This window comes from Anguilla rostrata, chromosome 2, assembly GCF_018555375.3.
Source record: "Anguilla rostrata isolate EN2019 chromosome 2, ASM1855537v3, whole genome shotgun sequence".
Lineage (NCBI taxonomy): Eukaryota > Metazoa > Chordata > Actinopteri > Anguilliformes > Anguillidae > Anguilla > Anguilla rostrata.
The window spans coordinates 42,570,774-42,596,716 of NC_057934.1; the positions used below are offsets into that span (position 1 = coordinate 42,570,774).

General features: G+C 41.3%; 2 protein-coding genes across 4 annotated transcripts; one reads left to right on the top strand and one right to left on the bottom strand.

Moving 5' to 3' along the window:
* The first annotated feature begins 77 nt into the window (after positions 1 to 77).
* Positions 78 to 12,703, top strand: rhot2 (ras homolog family member T2). Of its 3 annotated transcripts, none has more exons than XM_064322339.1 (19): positions 78 to 129; positions 1,680 to 1,738; positions 2,389 to 2,470; positions 2,754 to 2,797; positions 4,061 to 4,114; positions 4,311 to 4,363; positions 4,719 to 4,830; positions 4,994 to 5,095; positions 5,256 to 5,354; positions 5,569 to 5,677; positions 5,867 to 5,987; positions 6,549 to 6,633; positions 6,842 to 6,987; positions 8,132 to 8,232; positions 9,467 to 9,597; positions 10,558 to 10,638; positions 10,740 to 10,862; positions 11,899 to 12,101; positions 12,458 to 12,703. In XM_064322339.1, exons 2-19 carry the CDS (start codon positions 1,706 to 1,708, stop codon positions 12,573 to 12,575), a joined length of 1,797 nt encoding a protein of 598 aa, XP_064178409.1. In that variant the 5' UTR covers positions 78 to 129; positions 1,680 to 1,705; the 3' UTR covers positions 12,576 to 12,703. The 3 variants fall into 3 exon arrangements, with proteins under 3 accessions (XP_064178409.1, XP_064178406.1, XP_064178408.1); XM_064322336.1 differs by lacking the exon at positions 78 to 129 and adding an exon at positions 136 to 295; XM_064322338.1 differs by lacking the exon at positions 78 to 129 and adding an exon at positions 136 to 295 and having other exon boundaries at positions 4,722 to 4,830.
* A 9,825-nt stretch (positions 12,704 to 22,528) lies between these two features.
* On the bottom strand, positions 22,529 to 23,470 carry LOC135248106 (histone H1.0-B). Its single transcript, XM_064322340.1, has one exon. The coding sequence runs from the start codon at positions 23,206 to 23,208 to the stop codon at positions 22,615 to 22,617; it is 594 nt and encodes a 197-aa protein (XP_064178410.1). The 5' UTR covers positions 23,209 to 23,470; the 3' UTR covers positions 22,529 to 22,614.
* Positions 23,471 to 25,943: the final 2,473 nt, after the last annotated feature.

Consider the following 25,943-nt stretch of genomic DNA (forward strand, 5'->3'; position numbering starts at 1 on the left):
AGGTTTTGCAGCGCCGTCGAAGTCAGCGCCACACGTCGGTTGCTATACTGTACTGAAGTGTGTGAACGGCAGACGGCGCTAGCGCGCGGACCATAGACACCGGAAGCGGTTTGAGCGTTTCTCCTTGGCGTGAGTTGGGCTGCAGCTGGAATGAGAATGGGTCAATGAGAAGCATAAACAGGAGACTTAATAACAGTAGAACTCATCGAAATCTTTAAAAGCTGAAGTAAACGCAGAAATTTAGACTGGGTGACAAACATGAAGCGAGATGTCAGGATATTGTTATTGGGGGAACGTAAGTGCATCGTCTTTTGCAGTTTAACGTAGTCTGATGTTATGCCAAAACTTCAACTGGATCCACACAAGCCATCGAAAATTATTGCTGTCTAGCGATGCTAGAACAGAAAATGAAGATGTGATCATTTTTTAATTTTCAAAATAACTATGCGTATTGTGTCGCATACCCTTGATTTGTGGTTAGTGAGCTATTTCGCGAGTAATTAAACCAATTGAAACCCATGTGCCATAGCTAGCTAGCTATATAGCTAAAGTGGTGTAACTTGGAGTGTGGTGAACGTTATTGTTAACGTTAAGTTATTTCAAACGTCGATAAGCATATAGTGTTTGCCCGATCATAGTTTAGCTGAAGGAGTCCCTTTAGTTTGTGTGAACTGCTCATTACAAGTGCATGTTTGCTAGTTGCTAGCCAGCTGTTCTCTGTATATGTAGCTAGCTAGCTAAATAGTTTTCTGTAATGTTTTATCGACGTTTGTTTGCTGGCCACATAAGTTCATTATAACTAGCCGTTATTGTCTAACGACTGTTATTTTTGTTAACCTCCAGACAGCTAACGCTAGTTTGTTAGAACTTGTTGATAGTAAATAAAATGAGTGACGTTAGCTAATGCTAGGGAATGCATTTGTATATCATGGCTGTCATTATCAGCAAGCAAGATCACTCTAGCTGAGTAGTGCTCTAGTTTTCTTGTATTTTGATGTCTGATTCTTACTTAGCTGCAACATACTGTATCTGTATTACACGTTAAATGTTATATACTTGTCTCATTGCAAGAATTCTAGCCAGTAACGTTGGCCAGACGTTGTCAGTTAGATATCGCTAAACACTTAATTGTGTGTTGTTTTCGGCATTGGTCATTTCAGTTTTCAATATAACGTTATTCTGTCTTGCATTCTCATAACACGATACTACTATAGCCTTGGCTTGGGAGGAGGTGATTTGCTTACGTTGGACGATCTAAGGTGGTATTCTTGCTATGAACTCCTGGGCTGTACAATTGGCAAGTGAGGTTACTTTTTCCTTATGGCTAATTGCGCTTTGGGATGGGGGTCTATTCTGTCTCAACAGGTTAAATTGTGTTGAGACTACAAACTGTAGACTGAGTGCATTACGTGTCCAGTAGCTTTAACGCAGAAGTACAAGGGAACTATAATATTGCAGTGTCTGATTTCTGTTGTATGGGTGCTGTGTCCCCAACAACAGTTAAGTTGGTCACCCCTCATTGCTGTTACCACTGTTGATAGTAAGCTCCAGAGAAACATCCTCCTAGTGAATAACTGCCATTCCAATGGAATATTTTCTTGCAACATTGCCCCCCTAGTCTTTTAACCCTGTGCTTTCATGAATTTTCCTTCATCCTTCTTTTCTCCGTCTCACTATAGCCAAGGTGGGAAAGACATCATTGATCATGTCTCTGGTTGGGGAGGAGTTTCCTGAGCAGGTCAGTAGCCACATGACTGTGTTGAATCCACAGCACTGCCAAAGTCCCTTTAACAAACTGTCCCTTTAACAAACCAGCCCTTTACCTTCTGTCACTATCACACTACCTGTATGCTTCAAGCCTGTGTCGCTTTATTCAAGACTAACGTGTTTTTGTTTAAGTAACGACTGAGTATTCCTAATGAATTGAGAAATGGTGCAGGAACCATAACTCGCAGCAAGAGGTGGGGCACTGTCTGTAGGGCAGCCAGCTCTTAAGCCATATACAAATCCGCCCCCCCCCCCCCACGTGAGCAAGATATTTTCCAGTGATATCCTTGTCATATATGGAAATGAATTCATTTGCAATGGGAGTTATGTGAGCAATGGTATTTAAGTTATTTCAATCCAATTTATGGTTCTTTGCCATGAAAAGTACTTTCTTACCCATTGAACAAGATAAATAAATGCAGCAACGTAAATTTTCATATAACCAACTTTATTTTAAAAACTATTCCTAATTTCTATAGTTAACACGCACAAGTCTGCACATGAATGCACAGTCGTGTTCCACTCATCTGGATGTATAAATCGCATCTTGGTAGTACACAAACGCAGCACTTGCTTTTCACTGTAACTTTGCCATCTGTAACAGTTCTGTGGCACCTTTAGGTTCCCCCCCGTGCTGAAGAGATCACCATCCCCGCCGACGTCACTCCCGAGAAGGTGCCCACGCACATTGTCGACTACTCGGGTAAACGCTGCTTGGCTGTCTGATCCACGCACCGCACGGCAAACACTTTCCCCCGGACACAGCATGAGCTAGCAGATACCAGGGCACTGCACTGAAACTGAGGCTGTTCACATGGGTGCTTGGTGGGTGTGACACAGGCATGATTCACATGTAGATTCACGCTGCCTGCAGTGCAGCTGCAGTCCTGCAGCTGTGGTGGTATATGTACTGTGGGCATAACTAACTGTGTTGTATGAGATGGTATGCTTGTGCTGAACCTCAGAGGTGTGCTGTTGCCTTACAGAGAGCGAGCAGACGGATGAGGTGCTGCAACAAGAAATTGTCAAGGTAAGAGTTCCCACACCTGTCGGGTAAAAGCGGCTTCACAATGTGTGCCCTGCAGTATGGTCTCGGTTCTAGCGGTTGCATGAGTCTAGCTGTACGTTACTCGATATTGCGAATCACGTCCAAATGCATTGAGTACTGTTAAGTGTCATTGACGGTAGAACTGAGGAGAACCTTGGCTCCAGGTGCGAGCTGTGTCCTCAAAACGCTGGACGTGAATGCTGCATCTCTGCATATTCATCTCGCACATGTTGGGAGTCCTGTAATGTTGTAATGCACGTATGAATCGTCGTGTATTATCATTTTTGAATCTTTGATTTTAACTGAGCGCTCATTCTGATGAATTTGTTCATGGAGCCAGATTTAGAGCAGCACAACATATTTGGAGATTGGTTTGAGGGGATTAATTCGGGGCTTTGTGGGCCAGCTGCTGCACTTTCGTCAGTACGCTGGTTCCTCTGGCCCTCGCGTAGACGCCGCCACTCCCCGGCCATGTTAGAACAGGCCTGTTGGGCATGTGCGGCTGCAGGGAAGATACAGGAAATAGACTCGACTAGATCACACTTCAATACACAGGAAGGTGATAAGATTTCAAATGAACTATGAAGTGGGAGGACACAGCCAGCTTTGATAATTTGAGCAGTGACCTTTGGACATATGAGGGCTGCGGATATCTATGGAGGAATAGATAGTTCAATTCATAAAATCACACTATTCTGCAAGCAGAACAGAAAGCCATTTGTTGAGTTTCGTCATTATTCATACAGGTTGTAGCAGTGGAAATATCTGGGTGTTGCACAAGGTCATTTGAACCATTCATCCTTTCCAGCCAAGTCCTTTGTCTCATCTTCTTGTACGGAGTGATTTATCACAATGAAATAAGACACCCACTCAGTGGTTTTGTATGAATTTTCTAGCCTTGGTGGTTACTGTCTGCTTAAGTTACTGTATTATTAAAAGGAAGTTTTATGTGCATTCATATGTTCTTATGGCTATACCAATGATGATACATCATTGGTACTACACTCCTGGATTCAGTATAGAAAAGAATTTGCAGGAAGAGTTTGTGTCTTACACTGTAATAGCTGAACAGAATAGGTACCACATAATGAGCTGATGGGAATGAAATCCATGATACATCAAGCTTCGCTGAACTCCAAATCTACATATATATGTGACTGTGGTGCACATGGAGGAACATTGAAAGGAAGTGCATGTAAATGTGTGGTAATGGTAAACACCATGTTAATCCTTTCTGTCCTGCAGGCCAATGTGGTGTGTGTGGTTTATGACGTCACTCAAGAGGACAGCATTGAGAAGGTATCTCTCACTGACTGCATGTGGGACGAAACCTGTCCTATTCATTTGTCTTTTTAACTGGTCTTATCTGGTCTGAAAATTTTATTGTCTTGTATCATCAAATTAACACAATGATTGAACCTTTCGAAAGCACCTAATACTGTGCTTTCCTCTTCATTTTATTCTCGGCAAATCAATCTGATGTGTGAACTTCCAGATCCGAACAAAATGGATCCCTTTAGTGAACGGTGGCGCAGAGAAGGGAAGCAAGTACGTACCTGGAGTATTTACTTTGCTTTACATATAAAAATAAAATATTCCTGTCTTTGTGGTAGCTGATTTCTAAGATGGGTCATACGTTGTGGCAGGCTTGGTTTAACATTTAGACTTCATAAGAGAGTAATTTTTTTCTGAAACTCACTCCAACAAAAAATCTAATAGTCCATTTACAATACTTTAGATAAATTAAGGTAGTGCACATTGCACCAAGGTGGTCTTGGAAATTGTGGATTTGTGGGGTGCTAAACATCAAAGCTTTCTCGACAAGGACATAATTTAGGTGAATCGAAGTTGTAAGGTGAGAATTTGGCGCTTTGAGTGAGTATCTGCGGGTGCTGTGTTCCAGCAGGGTCCCCATCATCCTGGTGGGGAACAAGTCGGACCTCCGCTGCGGGAGCTCCATGGAGTCCATCCTGCCCATAATGAACCAGTTCTCTGAGATCGAGACCTGCGTGGAGGTGAGGCCTGCCTATTCCTTGCCTTTGTGAAGCATCTGTTACTGTTGGGAAAAGGAGAATAGTTGGTCTTTGCGTGTAATAGAGTTTCCATTACCGTTTGATGTTGCGGTTATTTTTATAAAGGGCACTGCCGTCTAACCCTTAGGCCCTCCCTCCTCTTTAGTGTTCAGCCAAGAACCTGAAAAACATCTCAGAGCTCTTCTACTATGCTCAGAAAGCTGTGCTGCATCCAACTGCCCCGCTCTACGACCCTGAAGATAAACAGGTGAGCCGAGAGGTTGCCTCTGTTAGAGACCCTGTATCATTCACTGTGGGAGTAGAGGAAGATATCTCACTACTGGTGATGATGTCACAGCTTCACTGCAAAGTGCTGTTTATGTATCTGTTCTTCCATATTATTTTTTATTATTTTTTTTATGCTGCAGCTAAGGCCCATGTGTGTTCGAGCCCTCAGTCGAATCTTCACCATCTCCGACCAAGACAATGACAGGATTCTTAGTGACAGCGAACTCAACTGCTTTCAGGTGCGGATGAACACGTACCTGCCGTCGGGTTTAGCGCATATTTTAAACCTGTGAAATGCTGCTGCGTCTCACCTTGCAGAGCTGCACATCTACAGACGCCTCGTACTTAAGGTGTCAGATCCTGATCTAAACAGCCGTTTGATTACATGGAGTGGTGAGTTTCACGCTGGAGCGGCAGGCTAAATTCGGCATGTTGGTCTTGGCCATCCTTCAGAAACTGTGTTTCGGGAACCCGCTGGCCCCGCAGGCTCTGGAGGACGTGAAGACAGTGGTGTGGAAGAATACTAGTGACGGGGTGCAGGACAATGGCCTGACGCTTAATGGTAAGGGAGAGCTGTGGTGAGCAACACAGAGATAATACATACATCAATAAAAATTACTGTGGTTCTGTGACCTAAAACTCAAGTTTAAAATAATGTTCTTTGGGTGTGAGTGCTAGTGTTTCAGGGAAATGCTGTCCAGGGCTAATGCATGGTGCGTGTTATAGCAGAGGGCTTTCCCCTGTTCCCCAGGCTTCCTGTTCCTCAACACGCTGTTCATTCAGAGGGGCCGGCACGAGACCACCTGGACCATCCTGAGGAAGTTCGGCTACGATGACTCGTTGGAGCTGACAGACGACTACCTTCACCCTCAGTATGATTGCACAGTCAAAGCAGATGTTTCTTAACCGTTACCAGTGCTGGCTAATTGCACAGTCAGAGCAGATGTTTTGTAACTGTTTCCAAGTGCTGTCTAATTGCACAGTCAGAAAAGCCCTCTCTAGCAAGAAGTGGGCACAGTTTTTAGGATAGCCGGCTGTCTCTTACTCTTTCTGCTTGTTATCTGTCTGAATAGTATAAATACAGAAGGTGAGCAGACTGTCCCAAAAAAAGAAGGAAAGCCCTCCCTTACATTTATGAGTGCTCCTAATTATTCATTCAGAGCAGACCACCCTTACATTTGGCAGCGCTCTATAATTATCATTCTAAAGTGTTCTTATTTCTAACGTTCTGAAGTTACATTTCAGCAAACTGCTGTGCACTCCTTAGTCTTTCAGTTCATCCAAACGCTTACGTGCAGCCATGCATGCCGTGTGAGAGTCCGGTGATCTGGTCTTGTGCCATATGTAAAACCTCGAATAGCCGAAGCAGTCCAGCGGCATCCCGTGGCCGTCCGTCAACAGTTGAAGTGATTTGCATGTGCTTTGTGTGTCAGGCTGCACGTTCCTGCGGGCTGCTCCACGGAGCTCAATCACCTGGGCTTCGAGTTCCTTCAGAGGCTGTTTGAAAAGTACGACGAGGTGAGTGGCGGTGGCTTAGCCGCACGGTTCGTTTGAATTTCTCGTGCAGTATGTCTGATTTCATCATAATTATGCCGGAGTGCTGGAGCAGCATCACGTGCATGTACACTCTCTGTGGAGTTACAGAGGAGTGTATTAGTATGCTGAGGAAAGTATGAGCACTTGTACGTTTGGTAACAGGTTGCTAAATTGCTTGCTTCTCCCCCAGGACAAGGACTCTGCCCTCTCTCCTACGGAGCTGAAGAATCTTTTCAGCGTGTTTCCCTCCGTGCCCTGGGACGCGGACGTGTACACGGCAGTGCCCCTTAACGAGGAAGGCTTCGTTACGCTGCATGGGTACATGTGTCATTGGGCGTGAGTACGGCCGCCGCAGCAGGAGTGTGTTCTGCTGTCAGACATACATACATACATACAGACATACATACATACAGACACACAGACATACATACATACAGACATACAGACATACATACATACATACGGACATACATACATACAGACATACGGACATACATACATGCAGACATGCAGACATGCATACATACATACATACATACATACATACATACATACATACATACATGCATACATGCATACATACATACATACATACAGACATACATACATACATGCATGCATGTGTGCATACATACATACATACATGCAGACATACAGACACACAGACATACATACATACATACATACAGACACACACACACACATACATACATACATACATACATACAGACATACATACAGACATACATACATACAGACATACATACAGACACACACACAGACATACATACATACAGACATACAGACCTACATACAGACACACACACACATACATACATACAGACATACATACATACATACAGACACACACACAGACATACATACATACATAATACTAGAATATATACAGACAACACAATGACTTTCATACTCCCCAGGACAGTACAGCCCCTCCATACGAGCTAAGACTTCAGCGGCCTCGTGCCTGGACAGACGTACACATGCCCATAAAGAGAACTCACGCTGCATGGGTACAGTACATGCATACCGCTGCATGCAATGTGTTTTGCAGACATACATACATACATACAGACATACATACATACAGACACACAGACATACATACATACAGACATACAGACATACATACATACATACGGACATACATACATACAGACATACAGACATTCATACATACATACATACATACATACATACATACAGACATGCATGCATGCATGCATGCATACATACATACATACATGCAGACATACAGACACACAGACATACATACATACATACAGACATACAAACATACATACATACAGACCTACATACAGACACACACACACATACATACATACAGACATACAGACATACAGATACCTCTTTGATGTGCTTCTGCTCTTTCCGCCTCTGCAGTGGTCTCCCTCCATCTCAGGTTGGTCTTTTTTGACTCTCTGTATTGTTGTTCCTGCAGGCTGACAACATACCTGAATGTCCAACGCTGCTTGGAGTACCTGGGCTATTTGGGCTACCCTGTCGTCACTGAGCAGGAGTCCCAAACTGCAGCAGTGACGGGTAAGCCGCGTGTATCACGTGTCCGTGTGTGCATTTTTGCCAGCATACATGTGTCCAAGAGCCATGATTCTCGGGAAAATTGGAAATAGACTATCTGCTCTAGTATTCACGCTGCAGGTGAATCATATTTACCCTCCAGGTAAATGAAATTGTAGGCGGAGCCAAATAATTAGGACTTGCAGACAGCCCACACATTAGCATGTAATCCCTTTTGTGATTTGTAAGTAAGACTGAAGGCTGTGTGCCCTGAGGGCTTGAGTGCCATGGCGTACCGAGCATAGCTGGTGTTTTACTCAGACCGGATATAAGCAGCGCAGGAAGTGATCGTCAAGCAGCGGATTCCCTTCAGTAAGACTGCCTGCATTTTCTGCAAGGGCATAACTGGGACAAGGGCCCTCGCAGCCATGCACTGTGCTGCTGGTGTTGGCTGTGGGAGAATAGCATTGAGGGCAGGTCAGTGTCTGCCACTGACACAGATAACAGCGTTTCAGGATTAAGACAGGAGCTGCAGTGGTGAGCGCTTGGGGGGATTGAGAGGATGTGATGTAACAGAGCTTTGTTGTGTACACCTCATCAGAGCTAATGCCCTGAATGTGCAGACAGAAAACCACACTGAAAAGGTGAGCAGGTTTAACAGACCCTTCTAGAAAGAGGGCAGTGCTGAGACGGCAGTAGAACATTGATCCACCTGTGAGTAAGTAGACATAAACAATCCTGACCAGGAGATGACCTTCAGGGGTGGACAAATCATAAATCTGTGCTATAGGACTGTGGACTACCAAGCAGCCAAAGCCAATTTTTGGTAGCCCAGATGTATACTGGTTTATATATACACTACATGACCAGAAGTATGTGGACACCTGAAATCCAACATCTTGTCCAAAATGATGGGCATTAATATGGAGTTAGTCCACCCTTTGCTGCTATAACAACTGATGGGGCAGTTTGTCATCAGCCACAGTGCACACTTGGCCAAAAGGATGAGGTCTTGTACCCTTTCCTATAGTTGGTGGGATGGTCTTTTTCTGCTCTTGGCTGTTGATGCGTGGGTCAGGTTCCTGGGTCCAGAGACGGCTTTCTGCCATGTTGATAGGCATATACATGTCAATTTTTGATTCAGATTCAGATTCAGGTTCAGCCTTTATTTAAACCCGGTTGCTTTGTGTGACTGTTAAATGGTGTCTGCAGTGTGGTTACACTCGTGATAGATTTTGTGGTGTGGCTGTGTCTGCAGTCACACGGGAGAAAGCCCTGGACCTGGAGAAGAGACAGACCCAGCGCACTGTGTTTCTCTGTAAAGTGATTGGACCTCGTGGCACCGGCAAGACCGCCTTCCTGCAGAACTTCCTGGGCCACAGTTTATCGGTAAAATTCACAGTTCTTTCTCCATAGTATAGTGCAGCTTCTCTGGCTCTTTGTTGTTTTTAACTTTCTGGGGATGAGGGGATATGAAACTCTCCACAAGAAAAATAGGCAAAATCCCTTGAAATTCAATGTACAGACTTCTGAAAGTCACTCAGCGACATATTATCCACACACCATGAGATAGATGTAGATTGTGTCTTCCTGATTATTAATACCCGAGTTCACACTAGATTCATTATACTGTTTTATTACAAGGTCTGTCAGTCAAGAGAATCTACTGAATATTTATGAATGGGTAGATGTGTCCCCTCCATACTCAGAGATCAGGGTATATCTTATCAAAAATTGGAGGTGATTACGAGAATTCCTCTTCAAAAAAAGTCTTTGAGCTTTGTCATTGCAACACAGCTAGAGGTACAAAAATACTGTAGTTCCACAATGTCTTTAACTTAGCTTTAGCTCTAGCTCAGCTGTAGGTGGCAGTACTGTGTCATGTTTGTTTTTTTTGTTTTTTTTTTCTGATATTACATTTTTTCCTGCAGTCAGAATCCCTAAAAACAATTCAGTCAGTTTTTTTGATAATGTGTTAATTGAGGCATGGGGTTATTTTGCTTTTTTGAGCTGTTTCCTGTGTATTGACAAATGACATGATTTTGCTGGATACAAAAACATTTAGACAAAAAATATGAGCAATAGACCTCCAAGCCTGTTCAGATACATGTTCAGGTAATTAATATTAATGCTCATCTCCCCTCTGTAACCACTGATTTTCTCTCTGCACCCATTTAATTCTAAGGATAAAGATCAGTCTTTGATATCACAGCTGATTTTAAAAAATGTAATAAAAAAAACCAAAGTGTTCTAGGAGACAACTCATCAAGCATGCTTGTCTCAGCTGCATGTCAGCCGGCACCAAACTCATAAAAGCTAAATCATTTCATTTTCCTTTTTTCATTTTAGAAACAGCAGAGTCATTCTGGTGCCTTGTCCTGCTACGCCGTAAACACTGTTCAAGTCAACAACCAGGAGAAGTTCCTGATCGTGAGTATTGTCGTGCAGCAGAGTGTGATGGCTTGCCTGGCTTGTGTGGAATCCCAGATACCACTTCACACACTCTCCCTCTCCCCTGTTTGCCTTCCCAGCTGTACGAGGTGGACGTGGACACGGAGCTCCTCAAGGTCTCTGATACAGCGTGCGATGTGGCCTGTCTCATGTATGATGTCAGTGACCCCAAGTCCTTCAGCTACTGTGCCAGTGTCTACAAGGTGAGCCCTTAAGGGTGGGGACAGACTGCAATGAGGGGACCACCCTTACAGCAACACAGTTTAGGTTTCAAGGTTCCTTGAAAATGTAATGTCAATTTAAGCAATTCAGACATAGACTCTGAAAAAGCATAGACTATGATTGATTGCAATGCATAAATAGACAATGAAAAGAATAGATTAATTTGGAATAAACACCAAAATAAAAGTTACTGGGAAAGTGAAGCAGGCCTCGGGCCAAAAGGGTAGCCTTAAAGTTTCTTCATTTTCACTAAATACAGGTTGGTGTATGCAACAGACTAGATCAAATGTGTCAAAGGACAACCATAGATGCTGTGTGGCCATAAAACTGTATGCCGTAATCACAATAAATAAATTGTGTGTACTACAATTTATAAAATCCACCAAGTTTTTTATTTTTTATTTTTTTTACCAGGGGTCCATGTTGATATACTTATAACCACAGCTAAAAGGGACTTATTTCTTCCATATTGCTGTAGCTTCTGACCAGTCCTAGTATACCAGTCATGCACTGTGACCCCAATAGATCGCTTGGGAAAATGTATTTATTAAGGGATGAGGTTCTTTTGGTTTTCTGATCAGAGTTTCCCTCAAATTGGCAAATGTTATGACGTTTTGCTGGCTACAGAATGAGTAGCATTTTGGGCAAAAAACATCATGAGCAATAGACCTCTAAGCCTAGGAGTTTAAAGTCATGAAAATTATATTTCTTCTTCTTGTTATATGATACTGGCGATACCACAAGCGTGATCCTGTCTTGCTACAGCTTGACCTTTGCTATGGAGGGTTAAGTAGTCAATTATTTCACGACTCGCAGTACTGTAGGTGTGAAAGATTAATTTGCAAAATGCTTGCAGAGTATTGGATTTTAGCGTCCCTTTGGCTGACGGGAGAAGGCTGAGACTGCAGACTTAATCAGACAGGCAGCCTATTAATAAACGCATTCCAGCGCCCTGCATTATTAATCCAGCCAGCTGTCTGAAGCCTGGTTTCCTTGTTTCCCCTGATCTGCCTGCAGCAGCACTATATGGACAGCAGCATACCCTGTGTGCTGGTGGCCTCCAAGGCTGACCTCCCCGAGCAGAGGCAACAGCACGGAGTTGCCCCTTCGGAGTTCTGCTACAAGCATGGGCTGCCGCCTCCCTTCACCTTCTCCTGTATTGGTTTCGACTCCTCCAGCGCCTCCATCTACTCCAAGCTGGCCTGGGCCGCCATGTTCCCGTGAGTCACTCTGTCACCCTCAGCCCTGGTGCTGTTAATTATGGCCGTGCTGTTGAGGTTGTTGGCGATAGTGCCATCTATTACCTGTGTCAGGCTTAATGTTTAACACGGAGCACAGTCGTGAAACCATCACAGCAACATACTGATGGATGAACAGCTCCTTTCACTTGTGTTCCACTTCTTGGCGTAATGTTTGAACTGCAATGGGAAATTCATATTTATGCGCACAGTAGGGACTTTCAAAGCGGCTGAACATTCTGTAGTATTTATATAAAACTCCAGCCTGTTGTCTGCAGTTGCCTGTCTCTGTCTGCTCATCAGTGGATACCTCTCTCTTTCTGTCTCTGCTTTGGTAGGCACCTGAATGGCTCAGACATGAGCAGCACCTCCTTCTGGCTGAGAGTGACACTTGGGGCCGCTGTTGTGACAGTCCTGGGCTTCAGTATCTACAGAGCTCTCATCAGGCAGAAATAGACCGCCTAAACCACCCACCTCCATTTCCCCTTACAGACTGACTGACACTCCATCAACAGACTTGCCACATGGGAAAGGGTGTGGCATATGCTAGCATCATAATTAAATTCCTGTTCTCTTACTTTTAAGTCCAGGACCAGTCTGATCTTAACTCCCCCCCCCCCCATCTCACTGTTCCATGCAGTTTCTTCCTATAGGTTCCATGAGGGATTGTCACTCGTGACCTGACAGGTATTAATTTCTCCCAGGTCAGCCAAAGATACCGCACAGATACATTGGTTGAAGTGAAGTGATGATGAAAACACAGGAAATATCAAAGCCCATCTCACCTCTGTAACCATTTTTGTTCTCTGTGGGCTCATAAGGGATAAAGATTAGTTTTAGATATCAAAATAGATTTTTTTTTTCCTTTTTAAAAAAAATGTAATTAAAAAAAAAAAAAGTGTTTTGGGAGACCACTCATCAGGTATGTTGGTCTCAGCTGGTGGTCAGCTGGCACCAATAAATGATACCCACAATGCCCTTGGTATGGCAGTGAGATGAACATCAAAGCAGCCTCAGTGTAGGCTTCAAGAGCCAAAGGTGGCTGTGAGTCATGCATCATTCACAGGCCAACGAGAAGCCTGACATCCAGCGGTTGCCATGGGGAACGTGTGACCAGTGCAGTCACAGGGAACTGACCAGTAGACAGCCCTGATGGTGGCTTGGTGCTGACACCTGCTCCTGAGGCCTCTTCTGAGTTCTGTGTTAATAAGAAGCGGACCATTCTATTCAAATTTGTCTTCACTCAGCTATGGATATCAATCTATGAATTTGCCAAAATAGAACCAGCACTAGTGTATAATGGTATCCATTGACCCTCACAAGATCCAGGTTTGTTAAATTCATGAAATAAGCAAAATGGTCTAGATTTTCTTGAGTCTATTGTCATTTGGTTACTGAATGATGATAGAACTCTTGTAATTGCTTTTGGGGAGGCTGGCCAGCTATTAGTTTTTATCTGCTTTCCAGCTGCAAGGCAGGGCAATCACAATGAGGAATGAATTACCAGTGCAACAGTATGGGGCCGCAAAGTCACAAGTTACGGCCTCTTGAAAAACTTACCAAATTGAACGGTCTTCCAGAGTAACACAGTAAGATTAGATGGCCTTGCGATGTGAATGTGGTTTTGACCTCTAAAGCTTAAATGTGTTTATGAAAGGGAAACCCTGTCCGAAATGCATTCAAAAAGCATGCTTTTCGATAAATTTTTAATATATATGGCAACACCGATATATCATATATGCTACAGCATGCTTACAGCAACTTTGAAAACGGTGTTATTTTGTCCATTAGCAGTATATTTGCGGGGAGCAAGAATGGAGATACTGTATTAACACCTGAACGTGGGCTTTTAATCTCCACCGTGGTATGGAAGCCATGCCAATTATTTAGTAGGTCTAATTTCAGAATGCAGTGATATGCATAAAACAATTTGTCAAGGAGCACCATATACAGAGCAGAGGCGTACTGAAATCATATCCTTCATATTTGCCATTGGATTCTTTTTGTTTACCAACTGAAGTTAATACACTTGGCGATGTTTTCCCCCACAGTCCAGTCAAGAAGTTCCAGAATTTTTCCTTTTGTCACATTTGATCTACTTTTCATAGGACATTAATTGTAGACAAACTGCAAGTCTTGCCTTCCGCCGGTCCATTTTGAACCACATTTCATCGTTTTCGATTCTATGTATATCTAAATGAAGTGCTCAGATAAGCCATATTTTCGTTTAAATATTTTAAATAAACTAATGCGTTTACAGAACTGGTACTGTTTTTATTTCTGTTGTTTGTTATCAATTGGCCATTAATATAAGAGATTTACTTAGCTCAAACTTGTCCTCTAACTTGTCCTCTCGCCAACGGAAAATTAATTAAGGCCTTTACAGCGAAGTGTGTCTCAATTTGGAACACGCGCTCCACAGCACATTTGCAATCGTTCTCGTAGGTTCTCATTTCGCCATCATAATTTGAGTTGCATAAAGTTTTTGGTGTCAAATATTAATTGTTACCTAAACTATTTGCATTGCAAACAAAAATATAAATAGCTTGTGTGTTGAAAGTTTGGTTGCATGAAGAACACAATTAAGTGGGCGGGACCTACGTGGAGGCATAGGTTTTGGGACCGTCTACTTTGGAGTGACAGTTCCTTTGGTCGTTCCCAGACCCGTTGTGAATGTGAAAGTCAATGGTCAGTTGGCCACAGTTCAGAAGTTGTTCTCCGATAAGTTTGCACCTATGGTTTACTCAGAACTTTGTTAGATTATGATAGCTTGTGCTAGATTTTGTTATGAATGTATGTGTTGTCTTTTAATGAGGCTAGCCTTGCCAGTTACTCATAGCAACAGCTTGGCTCCACTGCACCTATGTGCATTTCATGCAGTCTGTTACCTGTACTCTAAGTTCTGGGTAACAAGTAGTGGGTAATTTTCTCACCATATTCTCATACTGTGATACTCTGTGTTTACATAGCAATAATGTAATATAGGCCTACATAGATGCTATGAGTGACTGGCTAGCCTGATCAAAGATCAATACATGAATTCATAAAATACAAACAGATTTTAGCACAGAAAGCATCTACAAGAGCTTTGCCATTTGGGGAACTTGCTCTCTATTCCAATTCACTACCCCCCACCCCTCCAGCAGCAGCACTCTCCAAACGATCTGATAAGTAACACAACAGACAATGCCATGCAACTGGAATTAGCCTACTCACTTTCATATCTCAGCTTCCCAAATAGATTTAGAAACCTGTCTATATAATCTTTGGGATGTAACTCCAAAAAAGGCTTAATCAAGAGCGATGCATTCTTTCCGCACAAAAACAAACGCAGTGTATTGAAACGATGTCCGCGACTTTCCTCGATACGAGCCCTTCAAGGAGTACTTAAAAATTGTCATCACTGTAGTAGCAGCTTAAGTTATGAATATGGACTGAATGGGAAGCTTAGGCAGTCTTAGGCAGGTCTTTTATTGACTATCGATTTTTATACCTTCCTTGAGAAAGCATTCCTGATTTCCTCCTTGTCACACTAAATGGTTTCAATGATCTTTGGACAAAATGCAATATTAGACAAAGTTTAATATTGCATTATAAATAATAAATAATAAAAATGATCCACCACACAGGGGCCCCTTAATCGCGTCTGGGCTCTCGGCTGTAGCCTACATGGCCCAATGGATGGGCCAGCTCTGCCAACAACATAGCATTTGCTAGCAGAAAGTTCTTTGTAAACCATAAGTATAAAGGAGGTGTCTCCAAATGGGTCAGGCTGGTATTCATGACAGTAGTAGTCCTGCTGTTGACTGCTGTAGCTTGTGAGGATTGGCTGAACAGTGATTGAGTTCTGACCATTAATGAGAGAGACCAAACCTAATCTGAAATTCATTGGCTCACAGCTCCCATAGTTATTGTCCAATATACCTGGCTTATAGTTACCAAGTATGGTTATGTACACTAATGCTATGTACCAAGTTTAGTAAAATAATTTCTTTTTGCATATTATGCAAATTAGCTAAAAGTTCAGTATGTTGGACTTTCATGCTATTTTTTGATCCTTGTTGATTTAATTCCAAGGAATATGCTGACAAAATTTGTTGCGAATTGTACCGATATTGGAATTAGGCCTGAAAATTACCCTACATAAGTATGCGATCGCAAATGACAACACCAGGCTGGCAAACAAAACTATGTACAATCAGGCACTGCAAATGCACAACCCTGTTGTACATATTCAGCATGCATTCCTACGTTCCTGTGGAGGTAATAAACCTGAGTCCTCAAGGGGGCAGTAGAGGAAAATTGTGAAAAGACAGCGAAAGAAACCACAAATCAAAGACAGATTCTGCTTCTTGTTGCCTGCTATTACACCCCTTGGTACGATGATTGACACTGCAGCTTGCACTTGCCTTAAGAATTTCAGGTGACACATTTTTAAATGCAACGACACATGAAATCAACTTCTCTTAGTTCAAAGAATCTGCATTCACGTACTTACGCAGGGTATATTTCAGGCCTTATGGTCTTGCATGAAAAGGGCTGCCATTTCACTTTTGAGTATCACACCACCCTGTGGCCAATTAAGGCAATATTTGGTGTCAAGCTTTGTTGAAGGGACAGTCAACCAGAGATACTAAGCAATCAAAAACAATAAATGTGATAGGCCATGCCCACTTTCATAAATTTCAACCAGACTTGAAATTTTGACTCAGGGTCTGGACCATGTACTGAACTGAAATTCTGTGGATCTGTTATTGTGAAGCACATTTGTAAGGTTTATGGTGCCCCTTGTGAATGCATTTGGAAATACTTTGGTAAGCATGCTGTGTGGCTTCACAAACATCTATGTCAAGTTCTGGGAAAATTGTATGAACAGTCAATGAGTTATGGCCATTTATGTGATAGGCTATGTCCAGTCTGAAACTCATTGGCTTACGGGCTCCCATAGTTATTGTCCAATATATCTGGTTCATAGTTACCAATTATGGTCACGCACACTGATACTATGTTCCACATGGTGCAAATCAGTCATGAAACAAAAAAGGCTTAGGGAAGAAACGGTTTCAAATATTATGCAAATTAGCAAAAAATCCAGTATGGCTGACGTTCATGATCTTTGGCTTGCATGTACAGATGTTCCCAGGGAATACTCACACCAAGGCCTCATCCCAGTCATTTATTTTATCCGTCCTTGGGCTCATTCCAATCACTTATTTTATCTATCCTTGTCTCTGAGGTCCTCGCCTGACCTGAAAATTGATTGAGGTCTGACATCTTTAAAGACATTCCAATCCGTTAAATATTCCTTGAAGGAGCTTGGAGGCTTTAGAAGGATACTTGAGCAAGGAAACATGAGTGCATGCTTTGCAGCAGTATTTTTTCAGAATGTGTGACGTATAAATGATCAACCAGTGGATCCACCTCTCCCCATCTGCCACATCTGTAATTGACATGGCTTCAAACTGATGCTTGAAAGAGCACAGTCGTTCCATTTCCCTAATACACATTTCCTCGATTCCTACATCCCTGTGTCCTTTTGTTGCTTCCTTTTCTTGTGCTGCCAATGGGTGGAGGAAAGGATGAAAGGAAAGGATGCAAGGAGGTAAAAATATTTGATTGGAATGAGCCCAAAACTGGTGTGAATCGGACAAAGGGTGCGGGGAGTTATGACCTTTAAAAGCGGTATAAATTTTAACTTTTATTATAGTGCCCCCATGTGGCTGATTGCAGAATAGCAACACCTGCACTAAAGTTAGTGCCATGACTGAGAAAGTACAGCCCATCCCACCATAAGCCCCTGTCCACCACATCCCCATCAGTATGGGTTTTCTGAAGGAAGACCACGTCTAACTTCTTCTGCTGAAACACTTCTAAAAGTAAAGGCCTCTTCTGCTATCCTTCCAATCATTGATGTTTAATGTCTGAATGAGTTTAATAAGACTGAACATGCTTAAGATTTGGATCTTTCCAAAGCACTGCATCTCTCATTCCAGTTACTCAAGAAACAGTAATCCAGATAGAGGGACCAGCCAGTTCCTCCAGATGAAATTTGCAGGTAAACATCATTAAGAAAAACGGCACTTGCACTCAACTGACTGTCAAAGCACTTCTCCTTCAGAAACACAACCATGGCTTTGTTCATATGTGAGGCATGAGATAAGTGTTCATAACCAACTTGATCCCCTGCCACTAAAAGCACCTCCTTGACTGTAATTTTTGTCTCAGGTAGAACAACCCTAACCCCATGTCGGATTGACAGGGATGTAATCTCCTCGGGTACCATCCCCAATGAAAATCTGACCACAAACTCAAGCTTGCCCTAACCGAAGTACAGCCAAACCAAAACTAAAGTATTGACTTAAATCAGGCGAAGGGGGTGAACAACACACATTCCTGCACCTGAGAGAGAGAGAGAGAGAGAGAGAGAGAGAAATATCATGAAATAAAAGAGATGCAAGATAATTAAGAAATATTTATTTTGTTATCTATTCCATTGCATGTTTTTATTTCATTACCAATTGGTTATTATTAGCATTTAATTTTGTCACATTTGGTCTTCCATAGCACACAGTATATTGTGGTCATAATTAAAATGTGTTGTATGGTTTGTCCTTCATACAAAGTTGTTTGAAAGTAGGTGTATATAGTGAGCTCCATAATTTTTGGGAAAATTCACGTGTCAAATTCTCAGCTTTTATTTTATTTAACTGTTTATTAAACACTTTGTGTTTCACCATTTCAGGGAGCCACAATGTTTGGGACATTATTGTTAGGTAAATTAAAGTAGTCATGTTTACTAATTTGTCACATGTCCTTTGTAGGCAATGACTGCTTGAAGTCTGTGACCCATAGACATGACCAGGTGTTGAGTATTTTCTCTGGTGATGTTCTGCCAGGCCTGTACTGCAGCCATCTTCAGTTCCTGCTTGTTTCGGGGCTAGTTGCCTTAAATTTTCTGTTCAGCATTTCAAACGCATGTTCAATTGGGTTCCAATCAGGTGAATGACTTGGCCAGTCAAGAATTTTCCAGTTTTTGGCTTTGGAAAGTCCTTAATTGCTTTACGCATATGTTCTGGAATTATTATCTTGCTGCAGGATAAAGCATTGGCCAATGAGTTTGGAGGCATGCGCTTGAACTTGGAGCAGATAAGATGCATCTGTAGACTTCATTCTGTACACTTCATTCATTGAATTCATTGTGCTGCTGCTATCAGCAGTTACGTCATCATTGAAGACAAGTGAGCCAGTACCCAGCCAATCATGACTGAACCATAATGCTCCCACCACCATCTTTCACAGACCAGGGGTGTGTGCTTTGGCTCTTGGGAAGTTTCTTTTGGCCTCCACACTTTGCTCTTGCCACCACTCTGATGCAAGTGAATCTTGGTCTCATCTGTCCACTAGGCCTTTTTCCAGAACTTTGTTTGCTCTGTTGACCTCTGTAGAGGTCTTCATTCCTACCAGGTCCTTTGCAATTTCTGAGCTCACCGGTGCTCTCTTTCTTCTTAATGATGTTCCAAACAGTTGATTTTGGTAAGCTTAAGGTTTGGCCCACAGTATGTCTCTGATGTTTCTTTTTATATTTCTTTGCCTCATAATGGCTTCCTTGATTTACAATGTCATAACTTTGGACCTCATGTTGATCAGTACCAATAACAGACTCCAAAGGCAATCAAAAGCCTAGAATCAAGGCTAGATTCTGACAGCTGCCTTATACCTACACTATCTTCACTAAGGAAGCAAATGACACACCTGTCTAATCAGAAACACCTGTGAAGCGATTTGTCCCAAATATTACAGTGCCCTAAAATGGGGAGAAGTTCTGTCATTTCTACATGGTGAAACCAAAATGTATAAATGTACCCTTTAATAAAAGCTGAGAATCTGCACTTCAACCAACCACATCTGAATTGTCCGATTACAAATCTAAATTTGTGGAATATAGATACAGAGCCAAATCAAGAAAATATGTGTTTTTGTCCCAATACATTATGGAGCTCATTTTATAATTCTTCAAACTCAAGTAATTTGAAGCATGCATTAATTTGTGCTGTAAGCTTATTTCAGAATGTAATGATTAAAGAAGGTTGAAATGTAAAGTATCAAATAAATGTCATGTAGGATTTGCACATGCCTAATGGAGTCTGAAACTTCCAAACACACTTATACTTAAGGATTTGTGTTTCGAAAACAGAGTTTTAATAAATTGGGAGATGAGATGGGAAAATGAAGAAACATGAGGCCACCTGAACAAATGCAGGAAAATATGGGTAGGATTTAGTTTTGTGATATAGTTTCTGGGAAACCTATTGTTTAAGGACTAGCAATAACTTATCATGTATCATTTTGAGGCCAATAATTTGGTATGCTAAAGATTCTTTGGAATTGTTTGCATTTACAGATGTAGATGGTGTATACTTTGTGCATGAGTAATTTGGCTTTTTTATGTTTAAAACGTTTTTGTTAAATTTAAGATATGCTTGTATCATAGCTGAAACTGAACTTACATTAACATATTTAAAAATGAAATAGCCAACTTAAATTGCAGAGTAAGTGATGGCACCAGATGATATAGTACAGTCTTTTGTTTTTGTGTCCAATCAATTTCATGTTGATGCATTTGCATGTACTGTATAGCTAAATGTACACTGCATTTGTGAATAGCTAAGAGGGTCAATATCCAGTAAAAATGCAGAAAAATGTGTTTTCGATCCATTACTACAGTATCTTGTGGTGTATTAATGAATGAGATCTCAATTATTTCATTCATATATGACAAAAAGTATCTGGACACACCTTGGTCTGGGGCTGTTATTCATGGTTGTGTTTTTCCCTGTTTTTGCCTTTTGTTTTTATTTTTCCTGTTATGCACTTTGAGCTGCAGTCTGTATGAAAGGTGCTATACAAATAAAGTTATTATTATTATTATTATTATTATTATTATTATTATTATTATTATTATTATTATATTGCAGGGTGTCCACATACTTTTGGCCATGTAGTGTATACAATATGTTCTTCATTGAAATCAGTGTAATACAGCAGAGGAAAATGTTGCCAGTGCCCACAGAAAATGTTATCAAAATAACACTTAAATGTTATCAAAAATGTGGCACACATTTGACATTAGCTTCCTAGATTTAAATACAGTATAATATTGCTATTTACGAGCTACTGTCATTGTCAGCAGTATTGTTGTTCACTTCTAATAATAATAACAATAACAATAACAATAATAATAATAATAATAATAATAAATTTATTTTATATAGCGCTTTTCATGATCTCAAAGATGCTTTACAATACAATTCTGAGTAATAATTCAAATCAGAAAGGTAAGAAGTGCACAATAATACTTTGCACTGCAGTTAAAATTAGGGCATAACGCACTTGAGCTGGGCCTGGTTGTACTTCGGATATGGACTGTATTATATATATATATATATATATATATATATATATATATATATACACACACACACACACACACCGATCAGCCACAACATTGAATAACATTGATTATCTCGTTACAACGGCACCCGTCAAGGGGTGGGATATATTAGGCAGCAAGTGAACAGTCAGTTCTTGAAGTTGATGTGTTGGAAGTGGGGGAAAATTGACTTTTTTAATCCCAGTCGTTACATGTATTTCTCCTAATGCCCTGCAGGGAGCGTAATGATATTCCTGCATTATTCCGGATTCAACTGTTCATTGTATGGGAACCGTCCGGTTGTGCAGTGAGTGTATTAATGGATTTTTCTCCGGAACAGATATCCTTGAGAGGGAAAAGGCTGTTATATACCATAATGATAAAAATGTACACTGTCCAGTAATCAAACTTCAAGAAACAGTGAGAAACGATTTTAAGATGAGAAAACGTTTTATTATTTCAGTATAAACTTTCAAATAATTAATCCATAGTATGTTTTATAAAAACTGAATTCAAATTTGAATGGAGAAGAACTGTACTGTGATCTAAATGTACAACATTCATTTTATCCGAATGGAACAGTATATGCATTACTTTTTCAGACATCGCTGACGTAACTGCATACAGTCCTAAACATTGATAAACTCTACTAAGCTTACCATTGAAACCACTGTACGTTCCACAGGAATTTACATGGAAGAAGTTATTGACACACTCAATCGATTAATCAGAATTCCAGATTTGCCACAAACGATTCATGATGGGTCTTTCGAGGTACAATTGTCTGATGTTCAAAGATGATTAATAATAATATATACAGCCACAGGGGGAAACGTACTGGTAGGCTATTCTTAACATGATCAGAATAACTACAGTGCAACAGAGTGGATATTACTTAGAAAAAGGTCGGATAAAGTCGGCTATGCACGAATGATACAAAAATAACATAACATAAACATAGGCAACTGTATAGGAAAACTTTTCTCTTTTTTTTTAGCAAAAAATCTATTTACAGTGAGTTTCTTTGCTCTTGTTGTTTGTTAAGTCTTTGAAGTTCGTTTTCCTTTACTTCTTTGCTGTTTTCTTTGTCGTCTTGGCTTTGGGTTTTGGTTTGGTCGTTTTGGATTTGCTCGTCTTCGCTGGTTTGGCGACCTTGGGCTTCTTCAATGGTTTCTTAGGTTTGGCTGCTGGTTTCTTCTTCGCTGCTGTCTTCTTCACTGTTTTAGCCACCGTTTTAAGTTTCTTGGGTTTAACTGATGCCTTGACAACCTTCTTTGGTTTTGTCACCTTCTTGGGCTTGGCGGCTTTAACGGGTTTCTTCTTGCCCTTCTCTGGGGGTTTAGACTTCGGCGCCTTCGTAGTATCTTGGGGTTTGGCCACTCTGAAGGACCCCGAAACCCCAGAACCCTTGGTTTGGCACAGGGTTCCAGAATGCACAAGCCTCTTGATGGCTAACTTGGTTTGTGTATCAGCGTTCTCCCCCACCTTATAATGGCTTTTAACGTACTTCTGGATAGACTGTCTAGACGCACCTCCGCGAGTGTTGTCCGCTCGAACAGCTGTCAAGATCATTTCCGAATATTTGGGATGCGAGGTGGATTTCTTAAGGGTTTTCGCCTTTTTCGCCTTCTGGGCTGGTGCCGCTGCTGTCTCAGCCATTATGAAGTTTATCTGTGATGATGAAGTTTCTTCGGTCTTTTGGAAAATGCTTTATACAGATAAGCCCCAAATAATTCCTGGTCCGTCTTCGTCTCAAATTGTCCCAGTGTATATTAAAATGTTAATTTGGGACAGCAGTGCAGATGTTGTGTCACGGTCTAATGTTCTGACACTCTTCGCCGTTCTAAACTTTGTTACCTCAATAGAAGCTCAAGTGGGACACTGCTGATGCCCCCCCCTTTATAAATGTATGTTATTCCCCCAGCTACTCCTGTGAGTATATCAAGCCCATGCGCGGACGTGATTGAGAACACCAACTGCCAGCAGCTGATCTAGCAGGCTCCATGAAACTCACACAGGCAGGTTTGTGTTTCTTCCCCCTCGAACTCTTGTCAAATTTCCAAAGTATGGATCTGCATGGGTCCATAGAACCACTCAGCTTGAAAGTGGACACTCTGGGCTTTACGGACGTACCGTGGTCACAAGAAAATTCATCGACCGATAAACTTTTATTCCCTGAAAACCGTGCCGAACCACGGCGCGCTGAGTTCAATTTTGCAGAATTCCTGCCAATTTGACCCAAACAGACGGAACCGACAATAGGAATGCCGAATGCATTTAGTAAAAGAATCAATAATGCAACCATTAAACATATATTGAAAAGTGTAAAGTACTGTTTTTGTTTTCTAGGCACCGATATAGTTTCCTAACTAACACAGCCCGGCCACTGACTTTGAGTGACGTGGTTGAGATTATTTACTGTTAAACCTTCTATAAATGAAATCAAATGAAAATAAAGTTGTTAATAAACTACACACTGTTCTGTGCATTCTTGTCCTTTACAGTAGAACAAGGCTTGTGTTATTTTCTTGGGTGCTTATAGATGGAATTTGGAAATTAAAAAGGCAAGCTGTTCTCAGGTCTGTGCTTCTTCGTTGTTAGGAAAGTTGCCAACACCTACAAAGATCTGGATTTGTGATTATCACTAATCAATAAAACAGTGGGGTCATTTTCAAACAAATTTACAATGTCTTTTGTCAGCCTACAAGCGATACATCACAGTACTTTTTCCTATGATGCTGACAAACGAAACGTATTTATTGTGAAAAGCACAGATGGCATTCTTTTGTTCACAGGCTAACTCATAAAGCAGGATCGACTGTGAAATAATTGCCAGCGTGAGAGTTCGGCTTTCCTTTATTTTGCTAGCAATATTAATTTGAACATAACATGTTTTGTTCAGAAAGGACATAATATAAATTTTCTTTTAATTCAGATTTTCAGAGCTGAGATATTTTTCCAAGTAAACGCCATCTTGGATCCCTGCACTGTGATAGACAAATTATAGCTTTTCATTTTACTTTCTGTGATCAGTACCGGTTTGTGCAATTGTACCATGCGTGTTTTGACTTGCAATTCTTTGGATGTCGATAGTTTGTATGTGAGTGTGTGTTTAGAGACCACTTTAGGTCGAACTTTAGGCATAGCCTACTAGGAATCGTGTTACACCTCGTAACAAGTTCCGCCTTTTAACAGGTTTATTTCTGGCGCGTTACGTTTTCAGTCATAGATTATCGTGCATAATTTATTTGGAGATATCATGGCCCATATCTCCCTTTGCTGATATATTTTTTATAACGATTTAGATTTAGAACTTGACAATGGTCCGCCGCTAACTTATAGGCTACAAGAGTGTCTAAAACATATACACACGAGCAACTCGGTGCGTATTCTTCAGTACATCATGTCCAAAATAATTATCTCTGCAATAGTTCTTCATGCGTGCGCATACCATGCGTAAACCCCGATACTGATACGCTGAGTTTCGATTAAAATTTAACTAGATAACCAATACCGCTAACGACCCATCATTTAAATAGCCATGTCTTTCACGCTTTTTCTAAAACGCTTGGTTCAACTGGCTTTTCTAAGACACTTGATGTAGCATCATATAGTGATAAACCTTTTTTAAAGAACTGCAGGGATGGATACCTTTCCTGCAAGGACCACAGAGGACTCGCGGTGCCTTGGTGCTGAAAACAGCACCTACAACTAACACCCCCACCCCAACACGCACCCCTTCCTCCGCCTGCCGATAGAGGGACTACAACAATGGATTACCCAATCAGTTGGAATCTACACAATTATTTTTCCGCCATTTTTTAGTTTGAAACTACGGGTTGGTACATCCATGAATGTGACACTTGTGCGAAAATGAGGAAATGGGAAAATTGTATATAAAGCGTTTTTATGTACCATCCGACACTAGGGAAGAAACAAAATGGGGATGCATTTGTCTATTCAAATGTAACTGCATATCGTTTGGCATTTCAATGTAAATTTTCACTCTCAAAACAGATGTGCTAAGAACGACACATTATGTGTCATTTTTAACATAACTCCATGTCTGGTTAAGGACAACACTGTGTTAAAAAAAGTCTCCTTTTGCAACATATTAATTGTATACATAAGTAGTACACGAAAGTAGTAGCTTTGACAGAAAATGTGTTGAAGGTAGTAACACACAGTGTGTTGGATATTAACACATACTTTTTGAGAGTGTTTGGTTTGTGTGTAATTTTGTTTGTAGTAATGTTATAATAGGATGGTTTTTGTCATGTGGCCAATGTAAACCATATTGTTTATTTATTTCATCCCATTCCTTACCATGAATGTGAGGTTGTGTAAGTGTACATGTCCATGTATGTGCTTATCTTTGAACAAGATGGAGTCTA